Source organism: Notolepis coatsorum (genome assembly GCF_963971535.1).
Source record: "Notolepis coatsorum genome assembly, chromosome: 2".
Classification (NCBI taxonomy): domain Eukaryota; kingdom Metazoa; phylum Chordata; class Actinopteri; order Aulopiformes; family Paralepididae; genus Notolepis; species Notolepis coatsorum.
The window spans coordinates 171,004,331-171,031,082 of NC_140166.1; the positions used below are offsets into that span (position 1 = coordinate 171,004,331).

A 26,752-nucleotide genomic window follows, 5' to 3' on the forward strand; every position below is an offset into this window, starting at 1 on the left:
AGCCATCCTAGGTTGTCAAAGTGGGCAGGGGTGAGGTGGGTTCTAGGAGTCAGGTCAAGCAGTAGTCTGACTAGTTTGTTTTGAGATGCTTGTCATTTGTTTTTTAGTGCCTTTGAGGTGCTTTGGTACCATGAGGTGCAAGCATAGTCGTAGTACCCTTGAATGACTGCTCCTGCCAGAGTCTTCAGGGTATTCTTGTTTACCAGAGAGGAGATCCGGTACAAGAATCGAGTTCGTTTGTTGACTTTTTTTTATTACATTGGATGCCATTTTGTCACAGGAAAGATTAGCCTCTAGGATGGAACCCAGGTAGGTAATTTCATCTTTCCGTGTGACAATATTGTCACCCACTGTAACTGAGAAGCCGTCGGTCTTGCTGAGTTTGTTATTTGAACCGAAGAGAATGGACTCTGTTTTGCCCATGTGTAATGATAGTTTGTTGTCGGCAAGCCATATGCAGATTTTGCCTAGTTCCGAGCTGAGGGCTTTTTAAACCTGTAACTTGTTCTTGCCAGAGACCAGCAGGGCTGAGTCGTCCGCAAACAGGAACAAGTTGCAGTCACAAGCTGACGACATTTCATTTGCATAAATTAGGAATAGTAGCGGTCCTAGTATGCTTCCTTGTGGAACACCACAGCTCACTGTGAGGGGGGAGGGGATAGGGTACCGTTTACCTCCACCATCTGTAACTAAATAACATGTGACCTTCTAAACACGTCTCACCTTCTCTCTCTACTATCAGCTGTGTGAAGATCTCTTCCACAAGATCCACAGCAACAACGACAACAGTATGGGCTACTCTGTGGAGGTGAGTACTGTAGCACTGCCGTCAACCGGCCTTCTGGCTCCTATTTACACAAGAAATGCCTGTCCTTTCACATGACCAAGGCTCAAAGTCATCTTTATTATCTCACGAGGAGAAAGAACAGCTGTGCAGTCAGACATACTGTACAGAGAGACAGTTTAAAACACCAGTCGAGAGACAGTCAAAAAACACCAGTCAGGTATACAGTTTAAAACACCAGTCAGGCATACTGTACAGAGAGACAGTCAAAAAACACCAGTCAGGTATACAGTTTAAAACACCAGTCAGGTATACAGTTTAAAACACCAGTCAGGTATACAGTTTAAAACACCAGTCAGGCATACTGTACACAGAGACAGTCAAAAAACACCAGTCAGGTATACAGTTTAAAACACCAGTCAGGTATACAGTTTAAAACACCAGTCAGGCATACTGTACAGAGAGACAGTCAAAAAACACCAGTCAGGTATACAGTTTAAAACACCAGTCAGGTATACAGTTTAAAACACCAGTCAGGTATACAGTTTAAAACACCAGTCAGGTATACAGTTTAAAACACCAGTCAGGCATACTGTACACAGAGACAGTCAAAAAACACCAGTCAGGTATACAGTTTAAAACACCAGTCAGGTATACAGTTTAAAACACCAGTCAGGCATACTGTACACAGAGACAGTCAAAAAACACCAGTCAGGTATACAGTTTAAAACACCAGTCAGGTATACAGTTTAAAACACCAGTCAGGTATACAGTTTAAAACACCAGTCAGGCATACTGTACATAGAGACAGTTTAAAACACCAGTCAGGCATACTGTATACAGAGACAGTCAAAAAACACCACTATACAGAAGTGCATTTACTGTACACAGTAAAACACTCGCTCTGACATTGTGATTCCTCTTACTTTTGCTCAGGTGAGCTACATGGAGATCTACTGTGAGCGAGTGCGAGACCTGCTGAACCCCAAGAACAAGGGCCACCTGCGGGTGCGAGAGCATCCTCTGATGGGCCCCTACGTGGAGGACCTGTCCAAGCTGGCCGTCACCTCCTACAACGACATCCAGGACCTGATGGAGTCTGGGAACAAGGCCAGGTCAGTGTGGATCCTATGATAGGAAGGGGTTAACCCTTTCACTACCACACTACCAAAGGGTTAACCCTTTCCCTGCGACAACACAGAAGGTTAACCATTTCCCTGTGACAACACAGAAGGTTAACCCTTTCACTGCCACACGACAAAGGGTTAACCCTTTCACAACCACACTACATAAGGTTAACCCTTTCACTACCACACTACCAAATGGTTGACCCTTTCACTGCGACAACACAGAAGGTTAACCCTTTCACTGCCACACGACAAAGTGTTAACCCTTTCACTACCACACTACAGAAGGTTAACCTTTCACTACCACACTACAGAAGGTTAACCCTTTCACTACCACACTACCAAATGGTTAACCCTTTCACTGCGACAATACAGAAGGTTAACCATTTCACTGCCACATGACAAAGTTTTAACCCTTTCACTACCACCCTACACAAGGTTAACCTTTCACTACCACACTACAGAAACCGTCTGTAGTGTGGTAGTGAAAGGTTAACCTTCTTTATTACATGGCGTTTTCACATTCGCCGAAATGCTTGCTTGTGATTGGTCAATATCCCCCGACAGCGGTGAATTATTTTTCGATAACCACCGGTGATTATTGTTTTTCGCAGCTGGAATAATCAAGCCCCACTGACACACACTGTTTCAGTGCAGCCAATCAGACACACCTGCCGGGCTGCCCGCGATAATAATAATCACTTTACTGTATTTGGGCTGACAGAGCCACAGAACAACTGCGATTTGTCAAATGAATTAGGTATATTGTTAGTAAGTTAGCCATGAAATAAGCGGGATAATGTATAGCTATACTCGGTCATCATCGCAAAATAATTGACCTTCACTGACGTTTAAAACACCTTGCCGAGGCGGCTCGGTATTTTAAACTCCGTGTCGGTCAATTATTTTGCGACGATGACCTCGTAGCTATACATTATCCCTTACGTAGTGTGGTAGTGAAAGGGTTAATTTCACCATTATTTCATACATAAGACAGAAATTACTGTAAAGGTCCCTGCCCACCTTGAGCTTCTTATCACCAGGTGGGACGTAAACACACTGGCTGTCCCCTGCTGGTGTCCTCAGAACTTCATCATGTAAAACGGCTGTAAAATTGTTGTTTGGTCAATAAGGTGATTGCAAGTAAGTAGAGAGAGAGAGAGAGGGGGGGAGAGAGAGAGAGAGAGAGGGGGAGAGAGAGAGAGAGAGAGAGAGAGGGGGAGAGAGGGGGAGAGAGAGAGAGAGATAGATAGATAGATAGATAGATAGATAGATAGATAGATAGATAGATAGATAGATAGATAGATAGATAGATAGATAGATAGATAGATAGATAGATAGATAGATAGATAGATAGATAGATAGATAGATAGATAGATAGATAGGATAATTCTTTAGTCTGTTGGTACAGACAGTATTTGTTTTGTGTCGGAACACACAATATTTTCATTGCTGCACAGACAGAGCTCCACTATAAATTACCGTATTCCATTCTACCTAATTAGCTCCAAACATACATATTATGTTGAGACAATGAACACACGACCGTGTGGTTTCATTACTTTATTCGACTGACTCTTAGGTTACAAACACCAGCCCTACCTCGAGCGCTAACCACGCCCGTCTATTAAAGGCACAGTAGCCTACAATGTAACTGCTAGTATGTCACAACCTATACGTAGCATAACAGGACATAACATTTTCCCCCCCCTTCCCTCTTGCAACAGCAATAGAACATTCCAGTCCATGAACAGAAACTGAACACTTCAGTCCACCAACCCGTGGCATTTACCCAGTAACATAGTCCCCATGCCAAGCGGGTGGAGCCCTCACCCTCTGAGGGCGAGCAGGCTGGGGAGCAGGGTCTGGTGGTTGTGGTGGGTTACCTCCCACCCTGGTTGCTTCCAAGCGGGGCTGCCAACTGCGGGTTGCAGCTTGGCTCATGGATGATGCAGGCAGTGTCGGGGCACCCACCTTATGCAGGCGGTTTGAGTGCCAGCGAGAACCATCATCTAGTCTGTAGGTGGCCGGACCCAGTTGACGGGTCACTCGGAGGGGTGCTGACCAGTATGAGCTCAGCTTGTTCTTGCGGTTGGCGTGTTTAATCCTGACCCAATCCCCTGCTGACATAGTGGGAGTCTGTACTCTGTGAGAGGCATCATACCTCCGTTTCATCTGAGCCTGTGAGCTTTGGACCTGATCTCTGGCCTTCTCGAGCCCAGGGCTCTCGCATGCAGGGGCCGGTTCAGCTCTCAAGCAGTCTAGTGGTTGTTTCATTTCTCGCCCAATCATGAGCAGAGCCGGAGAGACCCCTGTGGTGGAGTGCTTGGATGCCCGGATGGTCAGGAGAGTTTGGGTGAGTGCAGCGCTGAAGGTTTTCCCCTCCTCCAGGCAGGCTCTGATTCCATTCTTCAGAGATTTGTTTAGGCGTTCAACGCCGCCGTTACTTTCAGGATGGTAGACCGACGTCCTGATGTGCCTGATGGACCTCAGTGACAGGAACTCAGAGAACTCTGCCGAGATGAATTGAGGCCCATTGTCTGTGGTGACGACACTGGGCAGGCCCCAGCGCCCGAACAGCTTGACGAGGTTGTCGGTGATGCTCTGTGTGGTGATGGAGCTGAGTTCGATGGCCTCTGGCCACTTCGAGTGTAGGTCGTGCACGACCATCAGGTAGCGGGCATGTGCCGGGGCCCCATGAAGCTCTCCGCATAGGTCAACCTGAATGTGCTCCCACGGCGCGGACGGCCACGGGGTCGGGGTGAGGGGTGCTGTAGCCGGCTGGCCCGTTTTCCCACTCAGCAGGCAGCAGGTACAGTTGCGCACCAGCTCCTCTACGTCGCCGTCTATGTGAGGCCACCACACTGTGAGGCCACCACACTGTGTCTCTGCAGCGTTGTTTCAACTTAACCACCCCCAGGTGGCCGTCGTGCGCCATGTGCAATACCCTGGCCCTCAGCGCCTCTGGTATAATAGCGCGGTGACCGCGGGCGAGGCACACCTCCCCCCAGCAGGAGAGCTCGTCGCGGACTCGGCGGTAGGGGAGCAGTCTGTCCTCCACCGTGGCTGGCCAGCCGTCCTGGATATAGGCACGGAGATTTGTAAATGTCTCATCTTCAGCCGCAGCCTGCTGCAGCTCAGCCAGCGTGACTACTGCGCTGAGCGGTCCATGCAGCATGTGGACCCAGTCCACGTCGTCCTCCTGTTCAGGACTCGCCTCACCCGCCTCTTTTGTCGTAGAGACGGCTCTTGAAAGAAGGTCAGCTACCGTGTTAGAGCGCCCCGGCATAAACTCGAGTCCGAAGTTGTACTGATTCAGCCTATCAGCCCACCTCAGTAGCCTCATAGGCTTGTGCCCCGCCCCTCGGGTGGCCAGCAGCGCTGTCAGAGACTGATGATCTGTGCGAATGGTGAACGCCCTGCCATACAGGTAGACATGCCAGCGTTCGCAGGCCCACAGACAGGCGAGGGCCTCCCTTTCCCCCACCGAGTATTTCTGCTCGGCTGGTGTGAGGGCCCGAGAGGCAAAAGCCACTGGACGCTCTACCCCTCCATAAACCTGGGATAGCACGGCGCCGAGCGCCACCCCAGAGGCGTCACAGGTGACCAAGGTGGGCGCGGTCAGGCTGAAATGCGCCAGTGTTGGCGGGGACGTGAGCTGCCGTTTGATGACGCGCACAGCCTCCCGGCAGGCCGGGGTCCAGTCCCATACCGCATCCTTGCGTAACAGCTGGCGCAGAGGGGCCGTCGAGTCAGAATAGTGTGGCATGAACCGGAGGTAGTAGGCAGCCATGCCCAGAAAAGAAGACAGCTTGGACGGCGACTGCGGGTCCGGCAGGGACAGGATTGCTTCGGTGTGGGACATGATCGGGGTGATACCCTCCCTGGAGAGCCTGAACCCCAGGAACTCGACCTCAGTAGCTCCAAATGTACACTTCTCCGCGTTGAGTGTGACCCCGTTTTGCTTGAAGCGCTGGAAGACCTGCTCCAGGCGAGCGTCGTGGAGTGCAGCGGTGGGCGCATGCACCACCACATCATCCAAGTAGATGCTGACCCCCTGGATGCCAGCCAAAATGAGCGACATTATTTTCTGAAAACAGCTTGGGGCTGATGACAGGCCAAAAGCCATGCGCTTGTACCTGAAAACCCCCACATGTGTGACAAACGCTGTGAGGTCCATACTGCCCGGTGCCAGGGGAACCTGCAGGTAGCCGTGACGTAAATCCATTTTACTGAAAATCGTGGAGCCATGGAAATGGCTAGTCAGCTCCTCCGCTGTGGGGAGGGGATACTTGTCAGGGATGATGGCTTTGTTTACGTCTGTCAGATCGACGCATAGACGCAGTCCGCGCCCCCCCCCGTTTCTTGGCTATCACCAAGTTGGACACCCAGGGAGAGGCGTTGATCGGTTCTATGACGTCCTCCTTCACCAGATGACGAATCTCCTCCTCCACCGCATCACGGAGGGCCAAGGGAATGCGCCGCAGCGGCTGAATGACGGGTCGGACAGACGTGTCCACCGAGGGCTGGTGCACAAATCCAGTCATACAGCCCAGGCCTTCGAACAGTGTCGGGTGATGGTCAGGCCAGGACGCGGTGACCTGCAGGACGCGTAGACCCCCAGCGTCGGTCAATGTGAAGTCCAGAGCATGAAACAGGTCTAGCCCCATGATGTTAGCCCCTCTCCGTGTGATGTAGAACTCGGTGTCAGGGATGTGTCTCTTTTTGTACTCCACAGGTAGGCAGGCTACCCCTAAAGTGGTGATCGGGGCGTGGCCATACCCCGACAGGGCGTTTGCTGCTGTAGTCAACGGCACGTGACTGAAGAGCCGGTCATAAGTGGACTTATTCAGGAGCGACACTTTAGCCCCTGTGTCCACGAGGAGTGGTATGGAGGCCCCACCCACACGACATGTGCAATGACTGAATGAGGCCTGTGGGCTTTGTACTGTATTGATGGGAACAGCCCCAGACTGTGCGTGATCAGGAGGAGAGCGACACCAGCGCGCAAAATGGTTAACCCTGTTGCAGTTACGGCAGCGCTTGCCTAGAGCAGGGCAGGACAGGTCCCTGGTTGCATGCTTAGGGGAGCCACAGTTACCACAACGCCTTTGTCCATTCTCCCTCTCCCTCGGCGCCCTGTCTGCCACTCTCTGCACATCGAAGTTGTCACCGTCTGCGCCAGCTGCTTCCTGGGCCACGTTCTGAACTCCGGGTGGAGGTGACGTCACAGGCTCATGCACCGCGCGGGAAAACTTGCGCGCCTCAGAGATAGCTGTCTCCAACTGTTTTCCAATCACTACTGCATCAGCTAGTGTCATGGCGTCCGGCTCTAATAACAGTCTCTCCCTCAGTTGAGCACACAATGTTCTTTCAATCAGCTGGTCGACTATGAGTCCATCCTCCAAGTTCCTAAAATCACAATGCTTGGCTAGCTCCCGCAGGGCAGACACATATTGCGAAACAGTCTCACCAGACCTCTGTGCTCTCTGGCGGAACTCAAACCGGTACATCCGACGGCTTCTTCCCGAGCTAAAATGCGACTTCAGAGCCTCGGTAGCAGTAGAGTACTGATCGTCGGCTAATGTAAGCGTAGCAGAAATCCGTTGCCCCTCCTGTCCGAGGCAGTGTCGCAGAAGTGCGCACTTCCTAGCTTCTTCCAGATCCTCCAGTCCCAACGCCAATAAATAGTCCTCCAATGACGTTAGCCATCTAACCCATGGAACCGCTGGGTCACCGGGAACAGGTAGAAACGGTGGTGGCGGTGGTAAAACGAAATCAGCCATCCTCGTTCGCCAATTATTATGTTGAGACAATGAACACACGACCGTGTGGTTTCATTACTTTATTCGACTGACTCTTAGGTTACAAACACCAGCCCTACCTTGAGCGCTAACCACGCCCGTCTATTAAAGGCACAGTAGCCTACAATGTAACTGCTAGTATGTCACAACCTATACGTAGCATAACAGGACATAACAATACCATGAAATTAGACCATTGTGTAACGCCGTCACCAACAACCATCTAGCCCAAATGAAAGAGTTTTAATTAATATGTATCCCCCTGGGTAATACTTAATGAGAAACAATTAATGATTAAACTCGTATCGTATAATTTATCATTGCAATTCATTCCTACCCAGTACACTTCTACGGTGGGGGTTTGTGTGTAGGCAGTGTTTCTTCTGTAGCAGTGGTGACAGAGGGCGTAATTATAGGTTTGTTCCACATCCATTCCTGTTGATTATGATTCAAGCACTACTTCTAAGCATATTTAAATTTATTTCATTTGTTTAAAATTTATGTTCGAAATAAATAAACTCATTCATTCATATTGGGCCTATGATTGTTTGCGCTGTACCAGGTATTTTTTAGAAGAAAAAATTACCTCTACAATAACTAGTCACAAATGTGGGGCGACAGTGGCTCAGTCGTCTTATTACATAGTCGCCTCCGCCATCAGTGTGTGTGTGAATGTGTGAGTGAATGGGTGACTAAATGGGTGAGTGAATGGGTCAAATGTGAGGAACAAATTGTAAAACGCGTTGGATAAATGCACTATATAAATGCACCATTTACCAAATGCTTCAATATTGTTTATAATCTCGACACAAATAAGATAAATCACCTTTGAAACAAAGCGAACCCACATTGCGCTTAGAGGATGTTTCTTTCTTTGTATGATAAAGGTGGTGGGGGAGGGTAGGGCGAACCATAGTCAAACAGATCAATTATAATTTCAAACATGTTTCATATTCCATGTTGTTATATCCTGATTATTGTCTGATTGGAGTGTACCGTCTATGTATTTCACTGGTGTTATACATCATGCTTTGGTGATGTACCTGGTTTCATCCTCCCCTCCACAGGACCGTGGCTGCTACCAACATGAACGAGAGCAGCAGTCGCTCGCATGCAGTCTTCAACATCATCTTCACCCAGAAACGCCACGATGCTGAAAGTGACAACACCTCCGAAAAGGTACAGTGTAGCAGCAGCAGGGCTTGTTCAAACCTGTGGGGAGCGACTAATTCCATATGAAACATTCCATTTGGCGTTTATTATGCACAGGCTTGATTGATGACTGTGGCCTGAATCCCATCGTAAACAGGAACTCATCGATCCCCCTAGAGGTCATAATGATAATGCGACATTTTGAGGATGTGTGATGAAAACTGTCACCGCGGGGAGGATGGATGGCTTCAGTGTGGGTTATTGTCAGCTCATGTATTTCGGCTCATCTTATTGGGTTTTCCGTTGCAGGTCAGCAAAATCAGTCTTGTGGATTTGGCCGGCAGTGAGAGGGCCGACTCCACAGGGGCTAAGGGAACCAGGCTGAAGGTGAGGATGTTACTCTTCCTGTCTCCCCTGAGCAGATTTAGAGGGAAAAGCTCTGGCTTTACACACAAATCTTCCAGTTGGTCGATTTTTCTGATCTTGAGATGAGTGATGTTGCATTTATTTGTAGTTAAAGGGGAATGGCATGCATTTGAAAAACTCAGGTGAAGTTTATTTGCATAGTCTATTATCACAGTTTGGTACTTGGCTGAGTGGGTTTCCCCTGAGTTTAAGCCTCAGCGAAGAAAAGGGAAACTGCCACAAAACCTTAACACATTGGCGGCCACTGGGATGAGTCTAATTAATCTCAAGAGGACCAGGAAATGTAAACAGACGTGGGGCTGTTTGTAGAGCTAAATCTATACTTTATAGTATTGCTATCTATCCATTCTCATTGTCAAATGAGACCATAAACCGTCCCTTCAAAATGGCTTAAAGAAAAAAATATTTCATCAATACATTCTCATTTTATAGTGCTGTGAATATAAGCCTTATACCTGATTTGGTCTAGTATATTTCCTGGAAGCCGAGATACAGGGCTAATAGCTAATAACGTTAAATCCAATGGCATTTCGGTTATAGATATGCTACAGTTAAAACTCAAACTGCATATGATCGGCACGATTCTCAAGCATGTATGCATGAAAGGGTGGGGGGGGTGGGGGTGCGGGGGACGTCGTTTCTGATTATTGATTACCAATAACCGCGTTAGCCTCATTAGCCTCATAGGCCGAACGCCTGGTTGAGTATCATAACAATTCCCGATTGGGCTGTACTTTGCGTGAAAAAGAGCTTACCGTGGTCCGGTGGGATCCCCCCGAGCATTTCCCCGTTATCGATCGCCATCTGGTAGATCGATATGTCCATTGGCTGATGATAAATCCCTTATTGCATGGTGAAATCTGCGATGCAAAACGTAATCCAAGGTACAGGCTACACATCTAGAATCCTGCTAACTGAAATCTCCATTGAAAGTCAAAAGAAATAATGATCCGTTCAGCCACAGGGCACACTGCATTATCGCGATAGCGCCCCTAAGAGGATCTGGCCGGTATTGCACCTTCTCGAATTCAACGAGTAGGGTAAATCTGCAGTGCCGCTCGGCGACCTTGAATAGGTTATTAAAATGGAATAAAATCAATAAGAACTTGCCACGGATATATCCGTGCTTCTGTCCACAACGGGTGGAATCGAAACACAGAGATATCCGTTGTTCGTCCCCATTGTGTTAATAGGAAAAAACAAACAGAGAAAACCTCAGGAGGGCAATTCATAGAGTGAAATGTATTTTTATGTCTGTTATGGTGTCTGTAGTAATATAATTGAATTTTTTATTTAGGTTTTAGCGTCTGTATTTATTATTTTTGTTATTCTATTGTCATTATTGTTATTGTTAGTATTGTTATTGTCCTGTGAAGTCATATCTATTATTATTATTATTATTGTATTGTGTTGTCACGTTTTGTTTTATATTTCATGTAAAAGAAAGAAGGAAAATAAAAAAACCTTGATAAAAAAATAAATAAAAAACAGTCGATAGTCTGAAGGATAAAAACAATAACATATTGAAGCATATTTAATTCTCCTATGTTTAGCTTTTATGGAAATCCATTGCTCTTCACAGGAAGGAGCGAACATCAACAAATCTCTGACCACTCTGGGGAAGGTCATCTCTGCATTGGCGGAGGTATTACAGAGATATCTTGTCTTTACTTTTCTCAGTATTTCTGTGTACTGTTTCACAAAGGACAAAGGAATTTACATACATTTTGTTTGTCTACTCCCCTTTAGGATTCTGCACCCAATAAGGTAATTGGTTGTAATTGCTGCATATACTTCCATAGCTCTTAGAATAGAATAGAAATACTTTATTCATCTCGAGGGAAATTTTGCATTACAAATCGCTCACAGTAAACAGTAAACATTTAGGTAGACAAAACAAGTCATGAATAAGAATAAAAATAAGCCTAAGAATAAAGAATAAAGAATAAAGAATAAAATAAGCCTCTTCTCCATAATATGGAGAAACTGAGGTTAACGGCTGGTCTAATTGACCTACAGTATCTCAAACCTCGCCCTCTTGATCCTCCAAAGTTTGTCAGAGGAAAGCAACAGTTGTGTTTGGAGGATCAAGAAAAGGGGGTGTGGCTTGAGATAGGTCTAATGGTTTGTATTTGGCCCACAGAATAAAAAGAAGAAGAAGGTCGAGAGCTTCATCCCGTACAGAGACTCTGTGTTGACCTGGCTGCTGAGGGAGAATTTGGGTATGAGATCTTTATGAAATGTTTATAATATTTGACAGTTTGATTGAGTTGTAGTGTTAGCCTCAAACGATAATTGTTTAAAATTAAAGAAAGAAATGTTTTGGCCAAATTGAGACTGTAATTTCCTCACACTGCTGCATCGCCCTGGCTTAGTGCCTCTGTCCTCAGCCAATCAGAACGCTTGTTACGTTCAAAAATCCCCATCTGCCTAACTCACTCGTGTGCATTTTAACATTACATACACAGATGGCGATCGCATGACTTAGGCAAACAACTGCCTTAGTGTATGTAAGAGTCACAACATATTTTGTTTAAAAGTCACCTTATTTTGTTACGCAATGGTTGTTTTTGTATTTTTGCAAAATTATTGATACACCTTGTGGAATTTATTTTCTAAATATAAATTAAAAACTCTTACACATTTGCTGGAAAATTAGTTTTTTCTTCTTTTCCCAAAATCTTGAAAAATTACTTGGCAATTATCGTATGAGGCTAACGGTATGCAACATTCACACACACACACACACACGCACATGCACACGCACACGCACACACACACACACACACACACAGAGAACCCCCCCCCACACACACACACACCTACACACACACGCACATGCACACGCACACGCACACACACACACACACACACACACAGAGAACCCCCCCCCCCCCCACACACACACACACACGCACATGCACACGCACACGCACACACACACACACACACACACAGAGAACACACACACACACACACACACACACACACACACACACACACACACACACACACACACACACACACACACACACACACACACACACACACACACACACACACACACTGTATCATCATTCCCTCTGTCTACCATTGTCTGGTTTCCTCTGTTTCAATTGTTCATGTTTATTCTTTTTCTCTTTCCTATTTTTTTATTAAAAAAATTATAAGCCTTTGACTGTAAAGAAACAGACAGTGAAATAACACTTTCTCAAAGATGTATTTTTTGGCGTTTTATCACTTTATTGCTACTGGGCAGTGCAGTAGAGAGAGACAGAGGAGGAATGGGAGACAGAGTGGGGGGAAGACATTCGGCAAATAACGACGGGTTCGGGAGTCGAACCCGGGTCGGCTGAGCGCGCTATGTGGTTTGCCACTGGGGCGCCCCGAAAAAACACTTTCTGATTGAACTTGACTTCCGGCATTCCAACATATTCCAACTGCTTCTTACAGGGGGGAACTCTCGCACTGCTATGGTGGCTGCCCTGAGCCCAGCGGACATCAACTATGATGAGACTCTGAGCACACTCAGGTAGGCTAGCATACAGCACTAATAACATTCAGCACAGGTAGGCTAGCATACAGCACTACGAACATGCAGCACAGGTAGGCTAGCATACAACACTAAGAACATGCAGCACAGGTAGGCTAGCATACAGCACTAATAACATTCAGCACATGTAGGCTAGCATACAGCACTACGAACATTCAGCACAGGTACCATACAGCACTACCAACTTTCAGCACAGGTAGCATACAGCACTACGAACATTCAGCACAGGTACCATACAGCACTACCAACTTTCAGCACAGATAGCATACATCACTAAGAACAGACAGCTCAGGTCTTCTCATCCTGCAGCTGAATGTGGAAGTGAAGGGCGTTGAAGGAGTGTTGCGTAACAGCAGATGATGTTTCCTCCTGTGTGGCTTGTGCCGCTTCATTCTTCAAACACCCTTCAAAAGTTGCAGCTGCAGCGCTAGACTGCAGAACTGTATAATGAGGTGCAGAGTGCAGCGCGTGTTGAAGGAGGGGGAGGGGGGTCAGTGTGTGCGTGTGTGTTTGTGTCTGTGGCTGTTTGTTGAGTGGTCTATATGTGTGTGTGTGTGTGTGTGTGTGTATATAGTATGTTCAGTGGCGTTGCGTGGGTAAAATAACAGAGGATGCCAAAAAATAAATTATAAATGTTCTTTTATTAAAAAATGCATTAAAAAAATGTATTAACACTTTCCGTGCCACGGGTCCAGTGCCCCAGAACCCTGTTGCGTGCCACCACCCGCTTCAATGATAGAGCTCTCATATTTGCGCATAACGCATAAACTATATCTTAAATTATGGCTATGTGTATAATATGGCCGTCGCTTATCAATGACTTGTTTGCAGTCAACATTGTCGAAACGGATTGTTTTTTAATCGGTTCATTTCCGTTTTATACCATTTTGAAAATACGCTTGTTTTATGGAAGTTCCAGAAAATTTCAGAAGATTCTGTGATAATCGCCCTTTACTGGAATACACAAAAAACTTTGTCGTTTTTCTGCCTATTTATTAATAGTTTTCAAATAAACGCTAGATTATCGATAGTATATGTGTACTTATGCACGCTATAGAAGCGGGCTGAAAAATCGATTATCCATTTCCTGATCAGCACACACACACACACGCACACACACACATAGGGCCCACGTTGATATCTCTGTGAAAAAAGCTCTGATTATCCGAAGACTGGTCAAATAGATTCCTTACCTCAGATCGTTTATTGATCCAACGCTGGGTGGTCGAAACATCGATTCCACGCTGTTCTGATGGTCCACAATGAATCCGATCGGCTCGAGTTACATGCCTGAGAAGTAAAATGTGGAAGCAGGATTTTTTTCCCCCATGCGTTTCATTCAATCCAATCCAAAGGGGTGCAGTACCACACGGAGAGATGATAGGGGGCGGTATTTTCCCAATGGAGCTCAGAGAGAGTTCCAGTGGTAACGGGAGGCTAGATTGATGAAATATGAATGGAAATCGCTAATAAAAAAAAAACGATCAAAAACTAGATCTCTCGTCTCGTTGGCACTCAACGGTTGGCATGAACTAACAAGAAATCTCGTCGTTGGCACTCAAAGTGTTAATAATTATTTTCTATATATTTTTTTTTATATTTAAGCCAAATAATATTGTGACAAAATAAAAATGCACACTAAATAAAATACACATTTCAAGTGTAAACAATAGATACAGCTAGCTACTATAGTCTATGGGCCACAGGGCCAGAACCGATATCGGCAGTGTTGTACTAGTTACTGAAAAATAGTAACTTAGTTACTGTGCTGCTATACGCCCGCAGCTGGGGTGAAGGGATGGACAGGGTGCCACTCAGTTGTCGAAGCTTTTTTTTTATTTTCTCCAACAGGTTACAAACCTTGAAACAAATCACACAAACAGTCAATAACCAGCACATCAACTACTATCGTTCTGAAAACAATTAGCTTACTCTCACATCCACTCACCAGTTCCCTCTCGTCCCTTCTCTGCTGTCAAATTCCCAGCAACTTCCTGTTTACCTCTTTCACCGACACCACGTGACGTATTTCGACCAATTGCAGCCTATTCTCCGCTAAGTGCCCGGATCTCACGTGAATTATTATCAGCATCAGCATCTCAATGCAAGAGCATTGAGCAAGCATACAGCACTTCCATACATCCAAAATGAAATAATATTTTCAAGTAAGTATTTTTCCATGGACTAACTCAAGCCTCTCTTACCTCAACCAAAACCCCCACCACCCCATAGAAAGCTACACAGTTGGGGGGGCGGAGCCAGGCATTCATGGAGTAGGACGTGTTTCACGAGAGCTCCCTACTAACGTGCTAAAATACACTTTTCACCCCATTAGTCTTTATTTAATTTTTATTTGTTATTGATTTTCTTGTTGATTCGTCGAGTGTCAACTACTTTCGTCAACTTTTTTCAACTTTTTGCGGTGTTAATGGAGACCCGAGCCATGAGTACGCCGGCCGGCAAACTATCACCGAAACCATCCTCGCCTTCACCCGAAATCAGTGAAATAAGTGAAGCTGTTCTCTCGGTCATGACCAAACTCCATGCAGACTTTGAAGTACGCTTCACTGACGCGCAAAAAAAAGCACAGGCGGAATTCTTTGATACTCTTCATCGGGCAGTGACGGAGGAAATTAGGTTGGCGGTCGACCCGTTGAGAGAGAAGATGGAGTCACTACACGCTACCTCCACGGCTAATGCTAACGAACTAGCTTCGCTAACGGCAGAGGCCTCGCAACAGGGCGAGAGGATGGCGTGTCTGGAGAGCTCCCTGCTGGCTAGGCAGGCTGACGTTTCCAAACTCCAGACGGTAATTGTTGAAATGCAGTCCCGGGAGAGGCGTTACAACATCAGGATCGTTGGTGTCCCGGAGGGCAGTGAGGGAGGTCGTCCCTCGGAGACCATGCCGGAGTTGTTGCAAAAGATCCTGGGGGAGGATGTCCTCCCCAGCCCACCTGTGTGCGAGTCGGTTTACAGAGCGGGCAAGACCAGTCCTGGAGGGAAAAAGGGGCCGAGGCCCATCATTGTTAAGCTAAACAGGCTACATCATGCGGTCGGCCCGTGCCAGGAGAGGTGAACTCAGTCTTGGCAATCACAAAGTGGCCATTTTCGAAGACTTTACGCCGGAGGTTCAAACACAGAGAGGCGAATACAAAGTGGTCATGGCCAGGCTATGGAAATTGGGCCTGAGGCCTACGCTAGTCTTCCCTGCAAGATTATCTGTGCTGTGTAAGGGCGATGAACGTCGATCTTTTTGGTCGATGGCTAAAGCGGAGGAATATCTCGGGGGGGTAGCCGAGACCGTAGCTTAATAACTGTGTCGGGTGTGTGTGTGTGTGTGTGTGTGTGTGTGTGTGTGTGTGTGTGTGTGTGTGTGTGTGTGTGTGTGTGTGTGTGTGTGTGTGTGTGTGTGTGTGTGTGTGTGTGTGTGTGTGTGTGTGTGTGTGTGTGTGTGTGTGTGTGTGTGTGTGTGTGTGTGTGTGTGTGTGTGTGTGTGTGTGTGTGTGTGTGTGCGCGTGTGTATATAGTTGTGGGGTCAGTGTGTGTGCGTGTGTGTTTGTGTCTGGCAGTTTGTTGAGTGGTCTATATGTGTGTGTGTATAGTATGTTGTGGGGTCAGTGTGTGTGTGTGCGTGTGTGTGTGCATGTGTGTGTCTGTTTGTTGAGTGGTCTATATGTGTGTGTGTGTATATAGCGTGTTGTGGGGTTAGTGTGTGTGTCTATGTGCGTGTGTGGTATGTGTGTGTCTGTTTGTTGAGCATATGTCAGTGTGTATATAGTGTGTTGTGGGGCCAGTGTGTGTATATAGTGTGTTGTGGGGTCAGTGTGTGTATATAGTGTGTTGTGGGGCCAGTGTGTGTATATAGTGTGTTGTGGGGCCAGTGTGTGTATATAGTGTGTTGTGGGGCCAGTGTGTGTATATAGTGTGTTGTGGGGTCAGTGTGTGTAGTGTGTTGTGGTGTCAGTGTGTATATAGTGTGTTGTGGTGTCAGTGTGTGTATAGTGTGTTGTGGGGTCAGTGTGTGTAGTGTGTTGTGGTGTCAGTGTGTATATAGTGTGTTGTGGTGTCAGTGTCTATATAGTGTGTTGTGGGGTCAGTGTGTGTATAGTGTGTTGTGGGGTCAGAGTGTGTATATAGTGTGTTGTGGGGTCAGTGTGTGTATATAGTGTGTTGTGGGGTCAGTGTGTGTATAGTGTGTTGTGGGGTCAGAGTGTGTATAGTGTGTTGCAGGTCAGTGTGTGTAGTGTGTTGTGGGGTCAGAGTGTGTATAGTGTGTTGCAGGTCAGTGTGTATATAGTGTGTTGTGGGGTCAGAGTGTATATAGTGTGTTGTGGGGTCAGTGTGTATAGTGTGTTGTGGGGTCAGTGTGTATATAGTGTGTTGTGGGGTCAGTGTGTGTATATAGTGTGTTGTGGGGTCAGTGTGTGTATATAGTGTGTTGTGGGGTCAGTGTGTATATATAGTGTGTTGCAAGGTCAGTGTGTATATAGTGTGTTGTGGGTCAGTGTGTGTGTATATGTGTTGTGGGTCAGTGTGTGTGTGTATAGTGTGTTGTGGGGTCAGTGTGTGTATATAGTGTGTTGTGGGGTCAGTGTGTATATAGTGTGTTGTGGTGTCAGTGTCTATAGTGTGTTGTGGGGCCAGAGTGTGTGTATAGTGTGTTGTGGTGTAAGTGTATATAGTGTGTTGTGGGGTCAGTGTGTATAGTGTGTTGTGGGGTCAGTGTGTATATAGTGTGTTGTGGTGTCAGTGTGTGTGTATAGTGTGTTGTGGGGTCAGTGTGTGTATATAGTGTGTTGTGGGGTCAGTGTGTGTATAGTGTGTTGGGGGGTCAGTGTGTGTGTAGTGTGTTGGGGGGTCAGTGTGTATATAGTGTGTTGTGGGGTCAGTGTGTGTATAGTGTGTTGGGGGGTCAGTGTGTGTATAGTGTGTTGGGGGGTCAGTGTGTGTGTAGTGTGTTGGGGGGTCAGTGTGTATATAGTGTGTTGTGGGGTCAGTGTGTGTATAGTGTGTTGGGGGGTCAGTGTGTGTATAGTGTGTTGGGGGGTCAGTGTGTATATAGTGTGTTGGGGGGTCAGTGTGTATATAGTGTGTTGGGGGGTCAGTGTGTATATAGTGTGTTGGGGGGTCAGTGTGTGTATATAGTGTGTTGTGGGGTCAGTGTGTGTGTGTGTGTGTGTGTGTGTGTGTGTGTGTGTGTGTATAGTGTCTTGCTTATTGTTCTCATGATGCTCATGTCTTCCTCCACAGGTACGCAGACCGTGCCAAACAGATCCGCTGTAACGCGGTCATCAACGAGGACCCCAACAATCGCCTGGTGCGTGAGCTGAAGGAGGAGGTGGGGCGCCTCAAGGAGCTACTCTTCGCCCAGGGCCTGGGTGACATCATCGAGCGTAAGGACCCGTCCGTTGGTCAGCCTCTCTATCTCAGTTCATATTGTGTGTATAATTTATACGCTTTTCTATCAGAGATCACTAGGGCTGTCCTCAACTGAAGACATTAGAGTCATTAAACATATTATGGTCATTTTCCTGCACATTCTGCCCCACCCTATGTGTGATGTCATAGTAATAATAATAACTTTATTTGTATAGCACCTTTCATACAGGGGATTGCAGTTCAAAGTGCTTTACATCAGTAAGAAATAAGACATAAAATCAGTGTAAAACAAGCAGCAAGAGCAAAGCATAAAGTGGGATAAAATAATACAGATATATTAATCAAATCATATCAGAATCTCACGTTCCAATAGGCTTCTTGAATTTCTGTAATCTGTTACAAAACATGATAAAGGTTATAGTATGCACTGCACCCAGGATCACATTAGGATCTAACATCCCAACAGGGATGAATGATGAAATGAGCACATAAAGTGCAGACATACTATAAAGTAGTACCTATTTCCTTTCCCTAGACAGACTTAGATAGTACCTCCAAAGATGTTTACAATATGACAATTTTACAATAATAATGATGTTATGCCATAACTAACAATGATTGTTAACACATAATGTACATATGATGACAAGATAATTATTGTATTGGAGAAACTTAATTAAGTGATATTAAATGGCCTAAGCTAGCTTGATAAACACTGAACAAGCAACGCAAGAGAGGTTAGTTTCACCCATTATGTCCTGGTCTGGTCTGGTCGTCCTCCAATCTCCCCAAAGTTCTGTCTCAGCTTTAAGTTTTGGTTGTTCATCCTGTCCCTCCTACTACACTCACTATAGAAGGTCATGTGACCATATACCCCAATCAATGTCTCCCAACACCCCCTGTTGATCCCATCGTGTGACCTGTCTAACCTCCAGAATTAAAGTTTAAGAACATTTTGTTCTGTGACCACCCCAGTATTCAACATGTTCATCTTACATGCATGTGTGATTCATTGCCCTCATAGTGATGGTCCAGGGTGAGACTGAGATCATTCACAATGCCAAGGTGTCATTGATTAAAATTCCTTTCTCATAGTGTAAAGAGTGCTTCTCTGTGTACCTCTCTAGTCTCTGACCACAGCTGTTATCTCTGAAATACAACTCTTTTATTGCCATTCTGTCCATAAACCTCCCCTCCCCTCCACACATCCCACGCCTGCACAAATGACACGGTTCTCCCTCACCCAACTACTATACATGTGTAATACGAGTAGCTAACCCCTAATCAAATCTAGCTCAAGATAATATAATTTTATGGTGAATTTTGTCACACCAGACATCACAGATTGGGGTGGGGCAGCATGCAGCAGGCACACTCCTATGCAGAGCTGCCTCTACGCCTGCAAAACAAATTAGTACCAAATAAATGTAAAAGAAAATGTGGTAATACGTTTTGAATTGGGTGTATACTGAGTATCGCAAATAACCAATTATTAAGCTTGTCTGAACATTTATGAGTTATGCAGTGATGTAGTTATCAAAGTATACAGATAATATTTTCTGCGTAAGGAAAACATACCTTTATGGCTGCATTCATCATCGTTTCCATGGACACAGTGAATAAACATGGCTACACAGATTCATAGAGACAAAAAAATATGGGGGAAACAATAATTTAGTATGATTTATTCAATATGTTAAGGGAAAGTAAAACAATTATACATTAGTTTACTTCTTCTCTAGGCAGAGATGTCTGCATATGAGTGTAAAAATATCAACCACTAGGGGCAGCAGAATGACCGTGGGCTTTAGTGACTCTTTAAGTCAACTAATAGTCTACATTTGATTAGTTGGTTTAATCACAGTAATCTAAAAGCACCTCTTAAAGGGGAACTATTTTACCATTTCTTTCACTATTTGGGCACTTTTACACAATTCCTGTGAGTTTATGGAACACCTCTGTAATTATATATTTTTTTAATTCATTGTTTTGTATTTCTAATCAAGTCCTCAAAAACAGCATTTTTCTACCTCAAGATCTCGAGCCGTTTTGAGGCTGGGCTCCTAAACCACTGTGTGGCCTGGTGGCATCTGCCACATTATCATGCAGCTGAGTCTCTCTGACATCACAAATCATCACATTTTCAGATGACTCAGTTCAGTGAGGGTGAATATTGTGAGAGGAGAATTGGAAGAATGCGCCAATATGAGAATTAGAGACATAGATCATATTAATATAAGTCCACATAGCTAGGAAACAATGCTAAACACTGAAAAAGGCCATTTATAAGATAGTTCCCCTTTAAACAATCTCGCAATGACCAGATATGTACTTATAACTACAAATAACTACTTGTAAAAAGCTTTAAGAAACGGCTAATTGACTAATTCTTGGTCGACTAGGACCCAACTGACCGATTAATGGATTAATTGACAATGAGAGGACAGCCCTAGAGATGACAGACTGCTCACAATAGTAATGTACACATCCCCTCCCTTCTCTCCTCACCAGCACTGCTCACAGTCACAAGTACTCCTTCTGTTCTCCATATTCACACACTCTAAACTGTTATGTGCGCGTGTGTGCGTGCGTGTTGAAAGCGAAAGCAATCACAAGAGTGGGGACTTCTTCATACCCACTTTCCCGGCTGAACCTGTGAGTGAACTGGAGGTGACGTATGTCCGAGGGAATCATGATCAAAAATGAGAAGGAACGGCACGTTATCACGGAGAGCATCTGCCCTCGCCAGACCCTTTCCACAGGCGCGGCCCGGTAAACACAGCTGCACCTGATGACATTAATATTGTGTCTGTTTCATTGACTATCATCGATGCTGACACATTGGCACTATCTAAATCAAACAGACCCATTTACGCCGTGGCTGTGTTTACCCAGCTGTATATCTGGTCTATGAAAAGGGTCCGTTGACGGATTGAACGTGGTCGTGTCAACATCCTATATAAGCCGGAAGAAGATGTTAAAAAACATTTATTTTTTATTTGTAGGTCGCGGGAGAGTTAAATGTGCTGTAAGTGGCATTTTCTTGTTTGTAAAAAAAGAGAGAAAAAAAAAAAGTGGTCTACATGTTACAATAATACAGTAGCTCTACACTACGACAGCCATCACTGGTATAGAGTGTTTGGTCAGTAACATGGCCAGTCCCTCCTGCTCTGCAGTAAACAGAAAATAGATTGTCTGGTATCCCGTTCCCACTTTATCCAATCAGGAGAGAGAACTCCACACTGCATAAATGGTCTGACAAAAAAATAAGATGCAGTAAGAACACAATTTGGCTTGGCAAGATTTCTTGAAATAAGTAAAAATATCTACCGTTCTCTCTCCTTATTGGATCAAATGGAAAGGGATACCAGAACATTTATTTTGTGTTTACTGCAGAGGGACTGGGAGACCCATGTTACTGACCAAACACTCTATATCAGTGATGGCTGTATGGAATGTAGAGCTATTTAACACTTATTTTAACAAAAAGAAACACCACTTACAGCACCTTTAAGGTAAGGGATAGGTTTATAAACAACCTTTGAGATTAAAATTACAACAAGTTACATTATGTTGGTCAAACAATTTACGATTCCCACTAAAACATCCTTCCGGGCTATGGGATCTAGACACTACCAACATTGCCCTTGTGTTGTCTACTGCACTCAGGTGTTCAGCGGGCGAGGACTCTGAGCGACTGAGTCTAAATATATCACCCTGTCTCTTTCTTCTGTCTCTCTGTGGTTCTCTCTCCTCTCTCAGAATATCCGGGTTCTGGCACCGAGGTGGCCGGTTTGAAATGTGTGTTTCTAAAAGGCTCCTGCTTCTGCTCTTCTCCTTGTGGCGGCTTAGCTCAGTCAGCACTTATATTGTTTTATAGTAGATCCTGGCTCTGTACCGCAGAATATTCTCTGCAGCACCACAACGTTATAAAGGTCAAACGCGTTATTGTTGAAATTCATAAGGTATTTGGTTCATCCGATTGGTTTGTTAAAAGAAATTTAAAGGATTTTTGATTTCTATAAACATGGAATTAGCAACTGTTTATGGAGTATGGTTAACTCTTTCATACAGTAGTTGGTTTAAAGGTGAAATGTAGGCTTCAATGTCTTGGCTCTAATGTTGATATTTCTTTGTCACGCATGCCACATTCTGGTGCTGTAGAGATTATGTATGGCTTTATTATAGCTTTAGCATTGTTGGGATTGTGCTTCAGGCGATCGTAATCAAGCGACCGTGAAACGAAAACAAACAAACGAAACGATACAATCCGTGTGATTCGGCACCCCTGATGAGGTATTTAATTACTCTCAGGGAGCACATCAGTGCTCTTCCATTTCCGAGACGAATTGTGTGCGTAGTGACAGACTGTGGTCTCAACAGCTGGCTGAGACTCATGCTCAGCTCTCTTCGCTCTGGTAGAGCAAGGGAGGGTCCGTTTGTGACACGCCGCGCTCTATCGCCTCCTACTGGCCGCTGGCAAGACTGGGCTTTTAGAGGACTGAAACAAAGAGCACACACCCAAAAAAAGGATGCAGGTCATTTGGCCTGTAGATGAGAAGACCACACACTCTTCTGTAGTTGGACATATTTTATTGGGACTATTTTACCACCAACGTATTTCTTCCTCTGGGCGATGTCGTCGTCCAATAAGATATTTTTGATAGAGGTGTGTGGTCTTCATTATGTCTTACTTCATGTTTACAAGGCTTACGTATAAACATAGGAAGATGACGCAAACTTTCGCGAGCACAGTGACTGGTGCAACGCAGAGTCGCCGTCGACTGTTAAAGGGGCACGTCACCAAAAACTGTTCTGCACACATTCATTTAGTTTGACAGTTGATTTGCGGGTCAATTAGTTTGAATTATGGCCACCGGGGATGTCATCGGGGACATTGGATTCTTATTTACAGCTCCATGAAATGATGTAGATGAAGAAATTCTGCTACCTCGTCATTTCAGTGAGCTATAATTAACACAACACAAGGATTCAATATCACCGGTGGCCATATTCAAACTCTTTTACTATGAAATAAATCAATGTGTACAAAACCGCTTAGGGTTTTCGGACGTCCGTGTGAGATTATGTGCAAAATAAATCAGGATTGTTTTTCTGGTTATTCTTTCCTCAGTATATGAGGTTATTCATTTGAGTGTGTCAGAGACGTTATGCGATCCATCTCTGGGTAGTCGATAGCGTCCTCCTGACTGATGGGTGTGTGTGATTCCGGTATGCCGTCCTACTTTTATTGGCACACTTGGTTGTCATAGCAGCACCTGCTGGGCTGAAAATGTCATGTAACACTGAGGCCGCCGGCAGCACAAAGCGCCAAAACTAGGATGAAACTACATATGTGTATAGCAGGGGTCAGCAACCTTTTTGATTCAAAGTGCCATTTTAACCGCGTGCCAATGGTGCCTAAGGTTGCTGACCCCTGGTGTATAGAATCATCTGTTACTATCGAACGTATGTATAGCCTGACCCCCCCCCCCCCCCCCGAGTTATTCTGATCAAATAAGGTAATACAATAATGACTATCAAAGAATTTCATACTCTAGCCTTTTGTTCCACGGTTAAACCGCATCAACCGCCATAGAAATGGATTTCCTTTTTTTTTTTTTGGTAATGGATTCGGTAGCTATTACAGTAGCTCGCAGAGCGGTTAATGAATCTCGCTTTTAGCTTTTAGATGTAATCTGATCTAGAAATACGGAACTTGCTGCACAGGAAATCGGACATAGTGTTCTGTTCAGAAAAGAGACCGTTTGGCGAATGAGTCATTGTGTACTCGTGCTTGTTCTAAAACTCTATTGCCGGGCAGAACCAGATGGACAATCTAAATTAGACTTCACCCTCTCTAGAGCAAGAATTATCCTTAGAATGAAAGATTATGTTTGGCAATATTCCTCTTTTTTTCCTCTTTATTTTGAATGGCCCTTCAGTTACAGTAATGCTTTGCTTGAGTTTCGATGGCTGGGACTGCTTTTCCCTGTTTCTTCTCAAGTGGTTGAATGGCCATGCGGTTGCATTCTCTTAATATAAGTTGCGTGTGGCTTCAAGCTGGCAATATTCCACCTTGTAATCGCCGTGAAACTTGGCTCAGTGTCTCAGATGTGTTTGAAGCCACAGATGTGTTTGAAGCTACATGTCTTCTTTCTCCTCCTTCTCCTCCTCTTATTTTCCCTTTCTCTTCTCCTCCTTACCTGTCCTGCTTATCCCCCCTGTTTTGTTTCACACCTCCTCCCTGACGCTGGCCTCTCTCCCCCGTTCCGCTGTCTACCTGTACGCTCCCCCCTGTGTCCCCTCCCTTCCCCCGACACAGACCTGTCCGATCACAAGAACAATAACAATAAACGCCAAGCAGTCAATCAAAAGGATGATCTCTCCACAGTGACCAATGCCATGACAGGGATGAGTCCCTCCCCGTCTCTCACGGCGCTGTCCAGCCGCGCCGGCTCCATCGCCAGCCTCCACGACCGCATCATGTTCACCCCGGGCTCAGAGGAGGCCATCGAGAGGTTGAAGGTGAAGCCTGGAGCGCCGGGTGTCCCAATCTCACCCATTGTCATTGTCATTAAAATGTAATATCGGAAATTAGCGGTATCGGTTAAAAAAAAGAAATGTAACCTTTATTTACCCAGGCAAGCAAGTAAGAACAAATTCTTATATACAAAAGCAGCCTGACCAAAAAGCTAAATCATTTTGAGGGAAGGGAGGGGTGGGAGGCTGCAACAAAAACAAGGTTATGTACATGCATGCAAGTAAATACAATAAAAAAGTGCAGTAGCAATAATATACAATGAAAAATTACAATAAATAAGGCAGAGAGAAGGAAAGAGAGAGAGGGGAAAAGATAAAGGGAGAGAGAGAACCAGAGGGAGAGAGAGAGAAGAAAAGGGGAGATGCACAGATAATGTTTACATTTAGAATGCCTTGTTGAATGCATCCAGTGAAATTAACACATCACTGCATACTTTTATTGTCAAAAGTAAGCATAATGTTGTGTTAATTCCATGAGAGATATGTAATGTTACTTACCTGAAATTATTTCGTTTCTTTGGGGGGAAACCCTGCATATATCGGTATCAGTTGATATCGGTATAAGAAATTAAGAGTTGGACAATATCGGTATATCGGATATCGGTAAAAAAGCCAATATCAAACGTCCCTAATTACAAGACATATTGTTACCTAGGACACTTGTCCTTTACTTGTTGTATTTCTACATCATCAATGTATAGTTGAGTTCTTGTTACATTTTCATTCCTGTTCTTTCGGCCCTACACACGGATTACAAAGGTTGGGCCAAGCCGTGGTTCTCAACCCATGTCACACTTATGCAGGAATGAAGATTCCAAGGCACATCTAATAATCTTGCTTGTAAATGTTATATATATTAATATATATCATGGAATGATGATAGCAAAATATGAGCAGCTGCTGGCCAAGGAGCAGAATGTATTAACTTTGATTGATTGATTGATTTTATTGGGGGATGTAGTATTATAGGCTGAACATTCATATTTATTGATTGGGGGAAGTCGTATTATAGGAAGAATATTCATATATCTTGATTTGGGGAAGTAGTATTATAGGCTGAACATTAATATTCTTTGATTGGGGAATGTCATATTATAGGCTGAACATTAATGTTCTTTGATTGGGGGAAGTCGTATTATAGGCGGAACATTAATACTTTTGTTTGATATTGACTTTCTTTACATTTGAGCAAAATCTCAAGGCAGACTTCAAAGCACATTTGAAACCCACCGGTCTCATGGAACACAGACATTAGTTTCATTAGTTAATTCACTATGAACAATTACTGTATCACCTAAAACCTTCATAACACACAAATGACGTGTCTTGCATAACAATTTCTCTCGTTTGAAATATCAGGAAACAGAGAAAATCATTGCTGAACTCAATGAGACTTGGGAGGAGAAGCTTCGTCGAACAGAAGCCATTAGGATGGAAAGGTGAGAAGATTAGATTTTATTGTAGTTTGTATGAGTACTTCAAGTTCAAGTTCAAGTTTCTTTATTAGTCGTACAAAAATACAGAATACTTTTATATGAAATGCTTTTTTCTGTTTTGAATACTCACCAATACAGAGTACTGATATGAAAAGTTTGTTTTGAATACTCACAAGTATTATGCAGTGGGTGCAGTGGGCAAGGCGCTCACCACAAATACTGGAGACTGGGCTCGAACAGGTTTGCCTCCCTGTTCGAGCCCAGCGCTCCACATTGCTTTCAGTTTAGCTGGTCGTCCGCACTAATACACATTGGCAGTATTAGGGGGAGGGAAACTGATGGGTGGGGATCGGGCGTTGTGGACAGCGACTCCTACAGGTCGGTTGGTGCGCCTGCGCAGTAGAATCAGGAAGCGACCGGGGCGGGGCTCCTCCAAAGCCCAGACCCCTGACGCTGAAAGATCGAGCCGCGCAGGTGGAAAGATGCGACTGCTGTTACCTCGAGTATGTATGACTTAGTCCACATTGCAGCCGGCTTGTGGGAGGCAT

At 45.0% G+C, this 26,752-nt stretch overlaps 1 protein-coding gene across 1 annotated transcript in view; it reads left to right on the forward strand.

The window, feature by feature from the left end:
- kif1aa (kinesin family member 1Aa) overlaps nucleotides 1-26,752 on the forward strand; it is a gene marked incomplete at its 5' end in the record, with an annotated part of 122,369 nt that overhangs the window by 25,297 nt on the left and 70,320 nt on the right. The window contains 10 exon segments of the mRNA XM_084308731.1: nucleotides 743-808; nucleotides 1,721-1,899; nucleotides 8,783-8,894; nucleotides 9,177-9,254; nucleotides 10,876-10,980; nucleotides 11,437-11,515; nucleotides 12,747-12,825; nucleotides 18,097-18,284; nucleotides 24,551-24,753; nucleotides 26,128-26,207. Coding sequence (XP_084164857.1) covers nucleotides 743-808; nucleotides 1,721-1,899; nucleotides 8,783-8,894; nucleotides 9,177-9,254; nucleotides 10,876-10,980; nucleotides 11,437-11,515; nucleotides 12,747-12,825; nucleotides 18,097-18,284; nucleotides 24,551-24,753; nucleotides 26,128-26,207 — 1,169 coding nt within the window.